The sequence below is a fragment of the Crinia signifera genome, chromosome 4 (genome assembly GCF_055691185.1).
Source record: "Crinia signifera chromosome 4, ASM5569118v1, whole genome shotgun sequence".
Lineage (NCBI taxonomy): Eukaryota > Metazoa > Chordata > Amphibia > Anura > Myobatrachidae > Crinia > Crinia signifera.
In genome coordinates, this window is record NC_139220.1 from 291,822,754 (window position 1) to 291,839,006 (window position 16,253).

At 49.3% G+C, this 16,253-nt stretch overlaps 4 protein-coding genes across 4 annotated transcripts; 2 read left to right on the top strand and 2 right to left on the bottom strand.

Annotated features, from left to right (window-relative positions):
- The first annotated feature begins 2,355 nt into the window (after positions 1-2,355).
- On the top strand, positions 2,356-3,263 carry LOC146072729 (histone H1C-like). The gene has a single exon (XM_083179926.1). It carries the CDS (start codon positions 2,359-2,361, stop codon positions 3,025-3,027), a length of 669 nt encoding a protein of 222 aa, XP_083036052.1. The 5' UTR covers positions 2,356-2,358; the 3' UTR covers positions 3,028-3,263.
- Positions 3,264-5,650: 2,387 nt separating this feature from the next.
- On the bottom strand, positions 5,651-6,120 carry LOC146072730 (histone H2B 1.1-like). Its single transcript, XM_083179927.1, has one exon. It carries the CDS (start codon positions 6,081-6,083, stop codon positions 5,703-5,705), a length of 381 nt encoding a protein of 126 aa, XP_083036053.1. The 5' UTR covers positions 6,084-6,120; the 3' UTR covers positions 5,651-5,702.
- Positions 6,121-6,436: 316 nt separating this feature from the next.
- On the top strand, positions 6,437-6,829 carry LOC146073189 (histone H2A type 1). Its single transcript, XM_083180374.1, has one exon. It carries the CDS (start codon positions 6,437-6,439, stop codon positions 6,827-6,829), a length of 393 nt encoding a protein of 130 aa, XP_083036500.1.
- Positions 6,830-7,617: 788 nt separating this feature from the next.
- On the bottom strand, positions 7,618-8,054 carry LOC146072731 (histone H3-like). Its single transcript, XM_083179928.1, has one exon. It carries the CDS (start codon positions 8,026-8,028, stop codon positions 7,618-7,620), a length of 411 nt encoding a protein of 136 aa, XP_083036054.1. The 5' UTR covers positions 8,029-8,054.
- Positions 8,055-16,253: the final 8,199 nt, after the last annotated feature.

Below are 16,253 nucleotides of genomic sequence, written 5' to 3' on the forward strand. Positions count from 1 at the left end.
AGAGACTTACCGAGGATCAGACGCATCCCGAGGGGACTCCGGCTGTTCCGACGCTCAACGCTGAGAGACGGCATCCATCATCCCGGCGGCGAGTTCCGGAGAGGGGCGGCAGCGTCACGGAGAGGCGGGCCGCAGCGTCATCCTGGGAGGCGGCGACGAGGCGTCACCAGGGCGGTGACGGACCAGGCCCTGCAGAGTGAAGCAGAGGAGAGCAGGGGAGTGGTGAGTGTTACATCCACCCCAAATACAGTCAGACACCTCCCAGGGCCAACCCCTACCACACACTCAGCAGCCCAAACTGTAGCAGCCATATCCAGCCTCCAGCTTACCCCCTCCCAAGCAGCCTATCAGCAAGAGAGGAGAGTTTTACAGAAACAGTGACAGGTGCTCCCTGTCAGGCGCAGTGCCGATAAGAGAGACTGCCAGGTTAGGATCCTACAATAAACTGAGCTCCATACTTCAGCACTGATAGACAGGTTGTTGGACAGAGACTAATTAGCTGTCTGTGAAGTTAGGAACCGCGCTGTTATTGTAGTTCACTCCACTGCTGCAGGATTCAACTCTTCTTTATTCTACAAGAGTCAGCGCAACCAAAGAGTCGCAGTGTTAATTAGTGGCACCATTGAATTAACCTTGTAAACAGGGAATAGCGAAACCCGGCCCTTCTGGCCTGGGGAGGCTAACAGGAGACAGAATACCCTGTAGAAACGTGCCAAATAAGCATAAGCAGTGGGGCAACAGGGAGACAACTGTGAGGAGCGGTAGCCATAGCAACCACAACTGTATTACCTGGAATGGAGAATACCTCCCCTGATCGTAGGGCTGCATCTTTCTAGTCAGATTTTGTTCAGATTGGATAAAAGGGTAGCAGTGCACCGCAGCTACTCTAACAGCCAGGGAGTAAGGACCTCAGCCCATTGTAACTGTCTAAAGGCGCAGTATTGGGCTAAACCCGGCTCCAGCCAGGGGACGCCCCGCAGGAAATCCTGTGACTACTGCATCAGTATACCCACAATCCTATAATTTCTACATGCTGCAGTGGGATACAACTGATCGATTATAACCCAATTCACCAACTCACCAGAGACTTAAGAATAGAACCGCATTCTTATTGCAGGTAGACTTGTGGGACTTGGATTATTTAGTAATCACCTAAAGGGGATAACAAGCGCTTGTTAATCTTATTGCAAACACTGTGGTAGATATAGATAGAGTTAAGATATTATTGCGCAATAATAGAGTGGCAGTATCCGTGATATATTTATTTAACGTATACAGTAAATGAAATAGCTTGATCTAAAGCAATTGCAGCATCTGTTCATAGGAACCCTGATTATTGCCACTAAGTATTTGTATTAAATGCATAATTCTGTTTCAGTAAATACGGTAAGGTGTTATGTTTGTTTAATTGAGGGAAACGTGACGGAAGGAGAGTCGCAGAGAAGGAATTCATGTTCCGGTTTAATAAAAACAATTTGTGTATTGTATCGCTTAACTAATGTGAAGACTTGTTACTGTGCATAGCTGATGTTCCGAAACAGCACTTGATAATCTGTAAACCCTATATTTATTGCTTGGAAATGTTGGAATAAATTCCTTTAAACGCTCTTGTGATTCTCTGTGAAGAAGCTTTCACCTGTAGATAAAAATAGTACTTACCTCTGAGTTCATCCGAGTGGACATCCAGGAAGAAGTGGGACCTGTAAGTTCCTGAAGTTTACACATTCTGACCTTGTCATAGTAGCTTCATTTCTTTAGACAAGAGTGCCAGTACCTTGCTGCCACCTGCCTGTGTTATCCTACTGTGTGTACAGGAGCTCACACACCATCTAAATGTGTTTTAATATGTGCCCTGTCCTGCACCGAGTCTTCCGCAGACCACCTTTGTCATCACCAGGACCAGGAGTAGGCAAAAAATTCCCGAATGGACATATTCGACTCACAGAAGAAGAGAGATGTGTTCCATGCTAGGCTCATCTAGCCTGGTGCGGGAGAGCTGCCACTGGCTAATCCTGGCCTCCTTGTTACCGACTAAACTAGCAGTGGCCATACGGTGTTAGGGGGGATCTTGAAGTACGAGGGTGGCTGAGAGAGCCGGTCCTCTGTCCATCTTATGCTATAGAAAACACTCTTTTTCTGCGCTAGCGAAACACAGGGTGAGAGCAGATCGTCACAAACTCATAACACAGGGAAGGGTTCACACGCCTGCTTGTTCCGCCAATGGGAGCACAGAACGCTCAACTGTAAGGGAGCCAATCACAGCACATCAGGCAGGTTATATAAGAGACATCAGCAGATTGGGGCATTGCGATTTAACTACTATACCGCATTTTTTTTCTGCTGTTCTGATTCCGTAAGATGGCAGAGACTGCACCCGCCGCCGCCGCTGTCCCTCCTTCAGAGGGCGCAGCCAAAAAGAAGAGGCAGCCAAAGAAGGCTGCTGGAGGAGCAAAGAAAAGCGCCAAGCCATCTGGACCCAGCGTCTCCGAGCTGATTGTGAAAACCGTGGCCGCCTCCAAAGAGCGCAGTGGGGTTTCTCTTGCTGCCCTGAAGAAGGCTCTTGCTGCCGGAGGCTACGATGTGGAGAAGAACAACAGCCGCGTGAAGCTGGGCGTGAAAAGTTTGGTCACCAAAGGAACTCTCACCCAGGTGAAAGGCACCGGCGCTTCCGGCTCCTTCAAGCTCAATAAGAAGCAGGCGGAGAGCAAGAAGGTCGCCCAGACGTCTCTGAAGCCCAAGAAACCTGCTGCAAAGAAAGTGGCCAAATCCCCGAAAAAGCCCAAGAAAGCTCCGAGTGCAGCCAAGAGCCCGAAGAAGGTGAAGAAACCCATAAAAGCGGCTGTTGCCAAAAGCCCAAAGAAGCCTAAAGCGGTGAAGCCGAAGAAGGCGGCCGCCAAGAGTCCTGCCAAGAAGGCGGCAAAACCCAAAGCCGCCAAGAGTCCGGCCAAGAAGGCAGCGAAACCCAAAGCCGCAAAAAGCCCGGCCAAGAAGGCAGCCAAGCCCAAGAAAGCTGCGGCAAAGAAGTAATGGCTGAGCAGACGCATCCTCGCTCCCTCCCTTGTTCTCCCCCAAAAGGCTCTTTTCAGAGCCACCCACCCTCTCTCGACAGAGCTGTAAGCGCGCGGTGTGGCCTGATGGCTGCGCCCTTCAGTAGGTAATCAACAGTCAGCGATGCCAGCCTGTTCCAGTGTGCCCATTCAATTCAGTCACTACACAGTTCTACAGATATGCTGGAAAGTGGGATTAATAAAAGTTACGTACCAGCTCTCTTTATTTATTAACAGTTTCATAGCGCAGCAAGTTTTTGTGCGCTTTTCAAGTGAACACAGTGATACCCAAAAAAATGGTATCTACAGACAAAGGTCGGAGGGGAACTTATGCTTTGTGCCGCACGCTGATACCTAGAAGTTGATATGCACCTTTCAACGATTGGCTGAAAGTGGAGCCATTACATTTTTCAAAAATCCCGCTGATTAGTCCTGCCCACTTTCCAGGGGCTGAAATCACTGTAAACCGTGGCACCATACATCCCAGCCGATTCTGCCCTAAATCTTCTGTAAGGGCAAGCTCAATCTGTGGCAGGGAAGGTGTGCGATTCACCACTATAGAACTCTCTAGCTCAGCATCGTGTTTTATTATCCCCAGCTGGAATAACTGCAGCAAACCGTGTGGTGCAAGGCTATATACGGTAAATAGTTCAGTAAATCGCAGAGAAGGCGGACTGGATCATTCTTCAATCTGCTTTCCTCGTGCCCCTTTTAAAACACAATTCTCTGTAAAAGTTATATGCTGCTGTGCAAGTGGTCGCTAAGCAGCAGGGTTTATAGTGTAACCTTTTCAACAAATTGCGGGTTGCGAAACTACACGTTCACCGACACTAGACTAGAACCACTGCATCTGCCACCCACCTCACTGTCAGCATCCACTAGCATATCCCTCTAGCGTGAGGGGACGAATCAACCCGGCACATAGCCACGTTACATAGGGAGGTTGTAACAGCGCTCTCGTAGAAAAGATGGGTGGCCCTGAAAAGGGCCTTTGTGTGTGCGTGACTGCACGAGATGCGCCTGAGAATTTAACCCCCGAACCCATAGAGAGTGCGGCCCTGGCGTTTCAGAGCATAGACCACGTCCATAGCGGTCACGGTCTTCCTCTTGGCGTGTTCGGTGTAGGTGACGGCATCACGAATCACATTCTCCAGAAACACCTTCAGCACTCCACGAGTCTCCTCGTAGATGAGTCCAGAGATACGCTTAACACCCCCTCGCCTAGCTAGACGACGGATGGCGGGCTTGGTGATGCCCTGGATGTTGTCACGAAGAACCTTCCTGTGGCGCTTAGCGCCTCCTTTGCCAAGCCCCTTTCCGCCTTTGCCTCTTCCAGACATTCTCAAAAATCTTGCGATCAGTAGGAATAAGCAAAAGCTCTGTCAGCCGGCTTTTATCAACTGGTAGAGCGGACCTGATGGGTGACTTGCACTTAAAGGCGGAGTCGTGGCTCGCCTTGCCTTTCCTTCATAATCACACCCCTTTTTTTATTGTTTTCATATCGTTCATTACTAGAGTATCTTATTTTATGTTTAGATTTATATTAATTGCTCCTTTGGTATTGTTTTCTTCGTTAATAACTAGTGTATCGATTGAGCTTGATTAGAGAACTAAACCACTCCGCTACGTTGTGGTGAATATTTGTATTGATGCAACGTAATGACCCAACGACAATAGTTGAATTTTTATTTTTTTTATTTTATTTGATTATACATGGAATATATATATATATATAGATACATTGTATTTTTTTTTTTTCAATATAAAAGTGGGGGATTTGGTGATGACAAATGAGCCACACAATGAGAGTCGCCCAGATATCGGCGGGAAAAATAAAATTCGCAATAAACACCAACATACATTCCCGACTGGTACACCGCTTCTGACAACAATTACAACTACTGTAATGTTTCCCTGGCTCCCGGGCTCGGTGTGTATTTCAACTCTGCGCTCTGAACCTTTTTTTCCTTTTAATCAAGTTTAATACATTCAACGGCGCTGATAATGACCTTAGCCGATTATCGATTCGGAACACTGTTGATCACTGTGTAGGCGTTAGGAACCAAGTGTGCCTAAGCAGGAATTATGTGATCACCCTTAAGTAAATACAACGAAATGGAACCGGGTGTCATAGAAGTGACTCAGTGCAATAGAGCCTGTTACAATAACATACTGCACTTTTCGTTTTGAAAGACAGCGATCCTTTACCAACTGTGTTCCTCGGATATTCTAATATGAGGTTTAAAGTCACCAAATGTTACAATTTAATAATGCTTTGCAACATTTCGATCCAAAATAATTCTTTACATATTCGGCAACTACACACGGGGAACATTGCCGCTCTATGGGTCGCAGGTTTTCTTTTTTTTTTACAGCAACCAGAGACATCTGCAATGTATGGAATGTAATGACCCTGTCCTACAATTGTACCTAGATCCTAGCATGTGGTAAATAAAGGCTTTTTTTGTGAACCAGTGGGGTTAACAATAAGCTAGAGGGTACGTCCCAAGTCAGTTATGGACATCATCCTGCATTTTCGCACTCATGCCAAGAGCTTGGACGCGGCACAAACCATCATAGTTACAGCTCGATTAGAGAGGAGGTGGGTGGCTCTTAGAAGAGCCTTTGTGTTGGTGCGGGTGGAAGAAGGGGAAATTACTTGGCGCTGGTGTACTTGGTGACGGCTTTGGTGCCCTCGGACACTGCGTGCTTGGCCAGCTCTCCAGGCAGCAACAGGCGTACGGCGGTCTGGATCTCCCTGGAGGTGATGGTGGATCGCTTGTTGTAGTGGGCCAGGCGGGAAGCTTCCCCAGCAATGCACTCAAAGATATCATTAACGAAGGAGTTCATGATGCCCATAGCCTTGGAGGAGATGCCGGTGTCAGGGTGCACCTGCTTCAGGACTTTGTACACGTAAATGGCGTAACTCTCCTTCCTGGTCTTTCTACGCTTCTTCCCATCCTTCTTCTGGGTCTTGGTCACGGCTTTCTTAGAGCCTTTCTTGGGCGCCGGCGCAGACTTGGCTGGATCAGGCATTGTAAAGGCAACTCGGTTCTGCACAAAGCTGACAATGTGTCCCGCACAGCGCCAGATAGGCTCTATTTGTAGGCAATATATGCAAACGAGGCCTCGTCATCGCTCGCAACACTATTGGCTGGAAGCATCGTGTGACTGTAGGCGGCATCGAAACCCCTCCTGCCATTTACTGATTGGTGTGCGAATAAACTCGATCTGCATTGGTTAGTTTGAAACCAGACCAATCACAGAGCAAGCGCTGGACCTTTTTGAGTGTATATATAAGAGGAGGGCACTAATAGTATATCCTGCTCGTACATTCGGCGTGCACGTTTCTTTTCGTTAAGTAAATCTTTTGTATTTGTCAACCGAACATGTCCGGCAGAGGCAAACAAGGCGGCAAGACCCGGGCTAAGGCCAAGACTCGCTCATCTCGTGCCGGTCTCCAGTTCCCAGTTGGTCGCGTTCACCGTCTGCTGAGGAAGGGAAACTATGCGGAGCGTGTGGGTGCCGGTGCCCCGGTCTATCTGGCCGCGGTGCTGGAATACCTGACGGCTGAGATTTTGGAGCTCGCCGGTAACGCTGCCCGCGACAACAAGAAGACCCGCATCATCCCCCGCCACCTGCAGCTGGCTGTGCGCAACGACGAAGAGCTCAACAAGCTCCTGGGTGGGGTGACCATCGCCCAGGGAGGTGTTCTGCCCAATATCCAGGCCGTGCTGCTGCCCAAGAAGACCGAGAGCCATAAGCCAGCTAAGAGCAAGTAACGTGTCTGCCAGATATTTTACCCCACAACACAAAGGCTCTTTTCAGAGCCACCCACCCCGACCTTAAAGAGCTGACTCATGTGTAATAGGTAGACCGATTTAGCAGGGCAGGAGTCAAACTGCACCGGTAATCGCTGTGCTATTGACACTGGAAAGTACATGGGGAAAACATGTTGATCTGCGAGGTTGCTCCATGTCATATGCCTCTCGTACCTAGTAGTAGACTTGTTACCGTAGCGCTAGATGGTGCCGAAAGAAAAGGGACTCCGAGAACCTAACTTGTACAAACTGCTACCTGTAACGTTCCCTCGTTTATTAAGGTGATGGCCAGTAGTGTCTTGACCGTCTCGTGGAGCTTGTGCCGTCGCCCAGGGAACTAGTCGAAGCTGAAATAAAAGTACTACAGGCTGTGGGGCATTTCATGAAGGAGATCGATCTTCTAGATTTCCGCCGACGAGGTTTTCACAACATTCTACCCATGAAACACTACTTGGTAGTTTATGCTTAAACTCGTATAGAATGCCTTTGTGGGAAGGACACGGACGAACGTGCTTTTAAACTTCCCTACAACGTGCTCGTGGTTCCCTTTACACGTGATCAACATTACATTTCCACAAGGGAGACCCCTGTGAAGTCACTGCTCAAGGACCCCGGGCTACCGCCAGATATAAACATCACTCAAATTAAATATTGTTATGAAACTTCGGCTTCAGCTCGTTTTACAGAAAGATTTGGTGGCTCTGAAAAGAGCCTTTGTGTCGTTGCATGTACAGGAGTGCCGAATATCTCTATGCCCTCTCCCCTCGGATCCTGCAGGCCAGCTGGATGTCTTTGGGCATGATGGTCACCCTCTTGGCGTGGATAGCGCACAGGTTGGTGTCCTCGAAGAGCCCCACCAGGTAAGCCTCGCTGGCCTCTTGCAGGGCCATGACGGCAGAGCTCTGGAAGCGCAGGTCGGTCTTGAAGTCCTGGGCGATCTCACGCACCAGGCGCTGGAAGGGCAGCTTGCGGATCAGCAGCTCCGTGGACTTCTGGTAACGGCGGATCTCGCGGAGGGCAACGGTACCTGGCCTGTAGCGATGAGGCTTCTTCACGCCGCCGGTAGCTGGAGCGCTTTTCCGGGCAGCCTTGGTTGCCAGCTGCTTGCGGGGAGCTTTCCCGCCAGTGGACTTACGAGCCGTCTGCTTGGTCCTGGCCATCCTTGGTTTCTCTGAGAAGGTGTACAAAGAAGAAGAAGAAGGGCGAAATGCATTACCCCTTGCTACAACTCTATTTATACACTGGGCTACGCTGTCATTTGACGGAAATAAAGCCGCCCTTCGTCCTGATTGGCCGTGGCATATTTTATGCAGTTTGAAAAAAAAAAAAAAAAAAACGCCAAGATTGCCTGTGTTTCCATAAATATAACCCCCCAGAAAATGTTAATTTACAGCGTTGGGACATGTGCCTGTTCAACCAGCAGCAGAGACAGTGTGACGCTTTTAGGTTGGATGTCTCACTTCCGCTGTGAGATCTCAGGCCACACGATCCGGTCACAGCGCAACAACACTGGTTTGCAGGAATCTATGACCTGCAAACCGGATTTGTTCTAGGGAACAGGATTGCCACCTAGCAACAGCAGGTGGGTTAGGCAGCAAGCCTCCTGAAAGTGCTGAGGGATAGAAAGTGAAAAAAATTTTCACTTACCTCTCCCTCTACAGCTACAGCGCCGCTGGAGGCGCGCACGCGTGCGCGCGCGCGCACGCCGCGTCACGTGCACGCGCGCGCACACATGAGCGTGCCCCCCAAGCGCTGGTCAGATTTTTTCGGAAGGTTACTGGTGGCAACCTGTCCTCCAAGAATATGGAAAGGTAAGATGACCTCCCGGTAGGTCTACTCCTAACGGGTACCTAGGTAACAAAGACTCAAAAACCCGTAATGCCTTGAAACCAGAAAAAGGTTTATTAACATGAAACCGGGAGCCCTTCTGAGAAACTGGGCTAACTAGATAATAGGACTATCTCTCTGTAAGGGAGATTGAGCTTCCTGAGCTGAATGTGTATAAGAAACTTGATTGCAGCCTGAGGATTAGCCGCCGACTGAGTGATGGAGGTCACTTCTGATCCTTATTGGCCGGTGCTTGTGGCTTCTTTTGGTCCCTCGGTGCGCCTGATGGGAAGAGAGAAGGATCTTTAGAACCAACTAATTTAACAGAGGAAGCGCCAGACCTAGCGACATTTGGTGCCAACCAAGGGTGGGTGGGTGGTAGCTGTTGCTAGGTGGCAATCCTGTTCCCTAGAACAAATCCGGTTTGCAGATCATAGATTCCTGCAAACCAGTGTTTTGTTCTTCGGGAGGCTTGCCACCTAGCAACAGCAGGTGGGCAGACTACCACATACCTGGTGGTTGCTCTGAGAAATTCGATCTTCTGAAGATCGGTTGGTCTCCAATAGTGTCTTGCAAAGGTACGGGAGGAGGACCATCTTGCTGCTCGCATAATCGCATGCAGGGGGATGCCTTTCGCGGCCGCTCTAGTGGCAGCCGCTCCCCGCAGGGAATGGCTTTTGAATTGGTCCGTGTCTATACCTGCCTGTTTCATGGAAGCTACTATCCACCCTCTGATGGTGGATGGTCTAGCAGGGCGGTAGGGTTTCCTACAGGTGATGAAAAGTTGGGAGATGTTCTCTCTAATGAGCGCCGTTCGGGCCAGGTACAGTTCTAAACATGTAGATATACAAATATTGGGGTCGGTGGGATCCCTAATGATGTCGAATTCCACTATTGGTGTATTAAAGGACGAAGTTTTTGTATGCCCTTTCAGGATGATGTGGTAACCTGTTGGGGTACGTGATAACCACGGGTCCTCTATGTGGATTAGAGTTAGCTCAGCCCCTCTTGCTGCTATGGCCAGGGCTAATAGGGATGCTAACTTGCGGGAGAGTAAGATTATGTCCTCCACTATATCTTGGGAAGACCAGAATGTAAGGAATGGCTCGATGTCCCAGGTATTAGAATACTTTGGTGTGAGGGGCCTGGAAAGGTGGATGCCTCTCAGAAGTCGGAGGTAAAGTTTATTATTCGTTAGATTAGGAACTAAAATAGCCAAGGCCGAGCCGTATGATCTTATGGTGGCAGAGGCTAACCCTGATTGGTATTTAGATGCTAGGAAGTCTAGGGCTAGATGGAGAGGTGAGCCCCGCGTCTGTAGGCTGCGTTGGCTTCTCCATGTGTCAAATTCCTTGATAATGGCCCCGTGTCTGGATCTAGTTCGCGGTCTTAAAGACGCATTAATTAGTGCCCTTGTGGGAGATGCTAGGGCTCGGTCGGTCAGCAACCCAATAATATTGCCATCCACATGCACTGGGGAAGGGTCTCTAGTATGTCTGAAGTTCCCTGGAAGCAATCCCTGGACAGCCCCAGGGGGATCTTCGGGCCGATCCGAAGTTGGTTGACTAGGGGAAACCACACTCTGGATGGCCAAACAGGGTATACCAGAACTATGTGGGGTACCCGGTCCTCCCTGATCTTCTGAAGGACCTTCAGGAGGAGGGCTGGGGGAGGGAAGGCGTAAGGGTGCCGAAGGTCTGTCCAAGGGAAGGACATTGCATCCATCCTCCAGACTCCCTCGGTCCATATTCTGGACACGAACCGTGGGATCTGGGCGTTTGTGGGACTGGCGAAGAGATCTATTTCTAGGTCCCCGAATGCTTCTCTTATCTTTTGAAAAACCTGGCTTTTTAGAGCCACCGAGTCTAGAGAGATCCTTTCGCGAGATAGCGAATCTGCTAGCTCGTTTAGCTGGCCTGGGACATAAAATGCTACTAGGATAATATCCCTCTGTGTAGCCCACTCCCAGATCTCTAGGGCTTCCCTGCATAGGGAGATGGACTTCGTGCCCCCCATTCTGTTTATGTATGACACCGCTGTTGTATTGTCTAGGCACAGCTGTATGCGGGTGTTGGTCATGTGATTGGGAACTAGAGCTCTCAACGCTAGCTTCGCTGCTCGCAATTCTAGGATGTTTATGAACATCTGTGTCTCCTCTGCCGACCAGCTTCCCCGGACTGCCTTGTCCTGTGAGAAGCCTCCCCACCCCGTTAAGGAAGCGTCTGTGGTGATTGTCAAAGACGGTGGAGGGTCTATCAGGGGACGAGGAGGAGGGATAGGAAGAGTGTTCCAGTAGGACAGCTCTGTCTTTGCTTTCCTGGACAGGAATATTGTATCTTTCCATGTATGGTGAGCGTGTAGGAGCGATCTGAGGAGACCCTGCATCTCCCTGCACATCAGAGGAACATGACGAAAGCCTGGTGACATGGCGATCATCTTGCCAATGATTGCGGCTAGGTCCCGCAGGGTTAGTCTGCGTTTCCCTAATGTCTTGTGGATAAATGATTGAGTGTCCCGCCATTTCTCTGGAGGGACTGCCAGTGAGAAAGAATGGGTATCCAGGTTGAACCCTAAGAATGTTATTGATTTTGTGGGGCCGAGGACGGACTTCTGTGTGTTTAGAGTGAAGCCCAGGGCGGACAGGAGAGATAAAGTCATGTCCCTGTGTTTCGTTAAAATATCGCTGTCCTGGTGCACCAGTAATATGTCGTCTAAGTAAATGATGCACAGGATACCCCGCTGACGTAGATGGGATATGACTGCTTTCATTACCCGTGTAAATGTATAGGGTGCACATGAGAGGCCAAATACCATGACAGTCCACTGATAAGTATTGCCTCTCCAGACGAATCTGAGAAAACGTCTGTGGTTGGGATGAACCGATATAGAATGGAAAGCTTCCTTCAGGTCTATCTTTATACAGAAGCAGTCCCTTGTCAGGATGTATGGAATGTCTGATATGCCCTCCATACGGAATCTCTTGGTCTTGAGATACCTGTTTAGACCTTTGACGTTTAATACTGGTCTTACGGAGCCATCCTGTTTGGCTATAGGGAACAAGTGACTTGTCCAGCCCGAAAGCCCTGGGTTCGCTGGCTCTATTTTTCCCTGGCTTAATGCTAATGCCAGGACCTCGTCTAGTTGAGGACTGCACTTCCTTGAACAAGGAATGCGGCTGAACTGGTGTGGGAACCGTAGTAGAGGGAGCTTCAGCCCAAATTGAATGGTCTTTAGTAGCCATTTGTCTGAGGAAATGCTTTCCCATTCTGCATAGGTTTGGCCCAGAGTTCTGTGGCATGTGGTGTGTGTGGGTAAACTTACCGAAATTTCGGCCTCTCTTGGAGCTGTTCCAATTGTTTCCTGCCGATGTTCTGGAGTTATCGGCTGGTCTGCTACCGAACCCTCCGGTCTGGGTTCTTCTTGTTCCCTGGTATTCTCGGGACGGACCCGCGGGTCTCGAAGTCCGGCCCCCTTGGAGAAAGGGCCTCTTGAAGTGGTCACCCCCTTTCTTGAGGTCGGAAAAGGATTTCCTTGCCTTGTGGCGTATCTTGACCTCTTCTATGAATTGGGGCCCAAACAAATCCGCATTTTCTAGATTGGGGAATTCTAGAGACTTAGGGGCTAAGTCTGCCAGGCCCGCTGCCGTGAGCCATCTGGATCTGCGGGTATTTGTGATATGATTGAAGGTCTGTCCTATAATCAGTGTTGCTCTACTGATGGCCTTCAGAAGAGCCATTTTAGATGCTACCAGTGCATCCAGGGAGACGCTAGCTTCACCTTCCCTTTCTGCCTTGTCTAGGACATATAGTAGCGGACCAGCTGCGTCTGCTATCTTGTACTGAATCTTTTTCAGGGTACGGTCTGTGGTGTCATTTTGCCTTTTGTCACCCACAATAGACATTAGCGCTGGGTCAATGCCGGGCGCAAATAGCGCAGGAATGTCTGGTAGCCCTGTATGAGAGCGCAGTACCAACTCATCCTCCTTAACCAGTGCTGCTCTGAAAGCTAGCTGAGCGAATTTCTGCACCTCAGAATTTTGCTTCAGTGCCCAGTGGGTAGCATAGAGCTTAGATGGAGGGGTCTTTCCTGCTAGCGCCACTCTGGCCATTTGGATGTCACTATATTCCCCCCTTTTTGAAGAAGCTGAAGTTCTGGTAACTTCTTCAGACTCCCAGTCCACTGGGGGAGGGGGGCTACTCCTGCGGGAGTACTGTGACGACCTGGCAGGTGACCCTTTGTGCTGTGAACGGGTACCTTCATGCTGCCTGCTACGGGCAGGAAAGTTATGCCAGCTACGGGCAGGGGATGTGTGCTTGCTCCGAGCACTATCAGGTTGCCTGCTACGGGCAATGCCAGGAAAAAGGGGTTTTTTACCTGAACATGTCCCTTTTTTGGCAGACTTAATTTTATCAGTCTTTTTTAGACTTTTCCTGTGTGGAATAGGGCTCCCTGAGGTGTAGGGTGACCCTGCCTCTTCATGGGAAGACTCATTTACCTCAGAGTCTGAGTCAGTCTGCAACACTTTCCTGACTGACTTTTTCTTCCTTTTTGCTGGAATTTCCTCAGAAGAGGATGAATCACTTGAGTACTGAGAGAGTGCCCTCTTGTGGGCTCTCTCCGCTTTACTACTGCCAGGCATGGAGGACATATACAGTGAGTCTGTGGCAGACACAGAAACGCTGTCCTCCATGTCTGCTGACAGAAAAAATCTGACCAGCGCTTGGGGGGCGCGCTCATGTGTGCGGCGCTGTAGCTGTAGAGGGAGAGGTAAGTGAAAAATTTTTTCACTTTCTATCCCTCAGCACTTTCGGGAGGCTTGCTGCCTAACCCACCTGCTGTTGTTAGGTGGCAAGCCTCCCGAAGAACAAACATGTAGCTCCTTGTACCCAATATAGATGTGGGAAACACGCGGTTATGAGAAGCGGCTGCAGCAGAGAACGCGATCACGCTGTCCATCGGCAGGGATAGAGTTGCTTGCAGTACATGTACTTCTCGTCACTATCGCTCGTGGAGTCATAGTATATAGGTATCACTTAATATGATGGCATTCTAATCAGTATTTATCTATATATATATATATATATATATATATATATATATATATATATATATATATATATATATATATATATATGTCTGAACAACGTGCGCATTTTACAGTAGTAAAAGGATGATCATCATGCGACTATTGGAGCATTGAGGTGACCAGTTATGTTCTGGTGACCTTTACAATCTAGGTCTCAGATTTCATATTGACATTAGCTTTAGAATTAAGCACAATCAGAACTGCAGCGTGCATCCAAAGCTATTTGATACAAATGAGTAACAGAGACTATTTTATTGTACAACTGTTACAAATGTATGGATTAAGTTGGAAACATTAGTGGACACAATTTCTACCAAAGTATCACTTTTTGACCACATCCTAAATACTCATATGAGAAAGTACATTTGGAACAAAGAGGACTATTTTGTATCTGGATAGTAAGGGAGGTTTTCAAGAAAGGGTTTCTCGGTGGATATAATAATTTAACTACTTGACTTGGATCATAGCGTTTACCATCAATAGCATCGTTCTGTTTTCGTTACTAGATTATATGTATCTTCACATAATTCTTTATTTTGCAGTACATTTTCCGTGGACTTGAAATGATCTCTCTGTCATATCACAATGTATCGGGACTCTCCTCACCTTTATTTATCTGCTCCGATGCCCTCTTGAATTCCGTGACATTTGCCAATATCAGTCAAACAGCGGCTCCCAGTCTTCTCAACGATAAACATGGTGTGGGGAGGGGGTATTGGCGATGGACCAATTACAGATACAAACACAGTCAGAAGATCATTTGGGGGTGCAGTTCCAACATGGTTACTAGACCTGTGAAAATTAAGCTGTATTTCTTCCGCAACCGTCTCCAAAGGCTAAGCAGTCAACATCTTTTGTCAATATGACAGGGAATTTTCTGCGCTTCAACCCTAATGAATTAAAAAAAAAATGAGGATATGTGTTGGTTTAATACATAAATAAACCAACACATATCCTCAGTTTTTTTAATACATTAGGGGTGAAGCGCAGAAAATTCCCTGTTATATTGGCAAAATTCACAGGCCGATCACCTGTTCATTTCTAGCAGCTAACCTCGCACCAACGCACTTAGTGCGCAGTCTCACAAAACCCCACCTGCAAACATCTTTTGTCAGACTGTTAACACGTTCAAAATGATGACATGTGACACCCCAGACCCTGTGTGTACTCTGGGGTGCTGCCCCAAGACATGGCCATGTAGTACCCCACAGAAGAGTTGCTAGGCAACCGTATCCCAGGCAGTCACATTACAGCAGGGCCACACAGGGTTAATCCTGCAGCTGAAGCAGGGCGCGAAAGGAAGAGGGGAGGAGATGCCCCATGATTGGAGGAACCGGGAGCGAGAGGAGAGAGGGGTGTTCCTTGGCCCCAGCGCGCGAAAGGAGCGAGTGAAGGAAGCACTGACCTGGGCAGCGTGCGTGCGGGAGCTGCCTAGAGAGAAGTCGGAGGCCAGCGTGTGAGGCGAGCAGAAGTCCGGCAGAGACGAGAGAGGCAGAGCCGGGCACGTGTGACGGACAGCGGGAGCCAGGAGGAGACCCGGCGGCGTGAGAGACCAGCCGCAGCATCGAGCCGCGTCATCAAGGAGCCCCCCCCCGCAGCAGCAAGAGAGAGAGGCGCACGATCCCCACAGCCGCCGCACAGTGACCTGAGACCCGGCGGTGATTGACGGACTGCCCGACGCCGACCCCACCGCAGCAGCCGCAGTGACCAGTGGACCAGGGCTGCCGAAGAGAGTGACGTGGCCGCAGCAGCGCCGCAGTCCCCCTGCTAGACTCACCAAGAGCCTGGGAGAGTTCCGCAGCTATCCACAACGGCAGGTGCCGCAACTAACAGTAAGTGCTGCACAGCAGCCTCAGCCCAGCACGACCCTGCTGACCCTGGCCATACCAGAACCTTAACGCTACCTACCGTAGTGGCCCCACCACAGAGACACTCTCCTAAGCCAGGGCAGGCCAGAAACAGGGGCGGACTCCCATACTCCTCAGCCAGAGACCCTAACAGTCGCCCCACAGTCGCCCCTCCCCAGGCTGCACACTGACTCTCACTCACCTTGGGGGTACCCTTACCTCTAAGTTCAGAGGAGCCCCTTTGTGTCACATAGTGGCCCCAGATCATACAGCGTTGGGCACCGATTGACTGCCGCAGAGACCCACAGCCACTGAGAGTCTCAGTACTTATATTGATTGAGCAAAGACCTGGCCCCTGCGCTGTAAAGTCAGAAATCTACACTATACAGAGTGCAGTTAGTTCTTCCAAAGGAAACAACAGCGCCATCTTGTGGCGTAAACTTGGTAGTGTCACTACCTTTGGAGCCATAAGGAGTACAGTTTTCCCCTTTTATCCGGGACATTGCCTCACCAAACGTTTACCCTTTTCTATGAGGAGGACTGTTATCCTAATGCAGTGACTACAAGAGGCCTCCAGCGAACTCTAAATACCTATGCATAGGTCTGTCTTTGAGACAGTGTTTAA

Bases quoted from the DNA above. Each gene is read 5' to 3' on its own strand.
- LOC146072730 (XM_083179927.1), bottom strand. From the start codon at position 6,083: ATGCCTGATCCAGCCAAGTCTGCGCCGGCGCCCAAGAAAGGCTCTAAG.
- LOC146073189 (XM_083180374.1), top strand. From the start codon at position 6,437: ATGTCCGGCAGAGGCAAACAAGGCGGCAAGACCCGGGCTAAGGCCAAG.
- LOC146072729 (XM_083179926.1), top strand. From the start codon at position 2,359: ATGGCAGAGACTGCACCCGCCGCCGCCGCTGTCCCTCCTTCAGAGGGC.
- LOC146072731 (XM_083179928.1), bottom strand. From the start codon at position 8,028: ATGGCCAGGACCAAGCAGACGGCTCGTAAGTCCACTGGCGGGAAAGCT.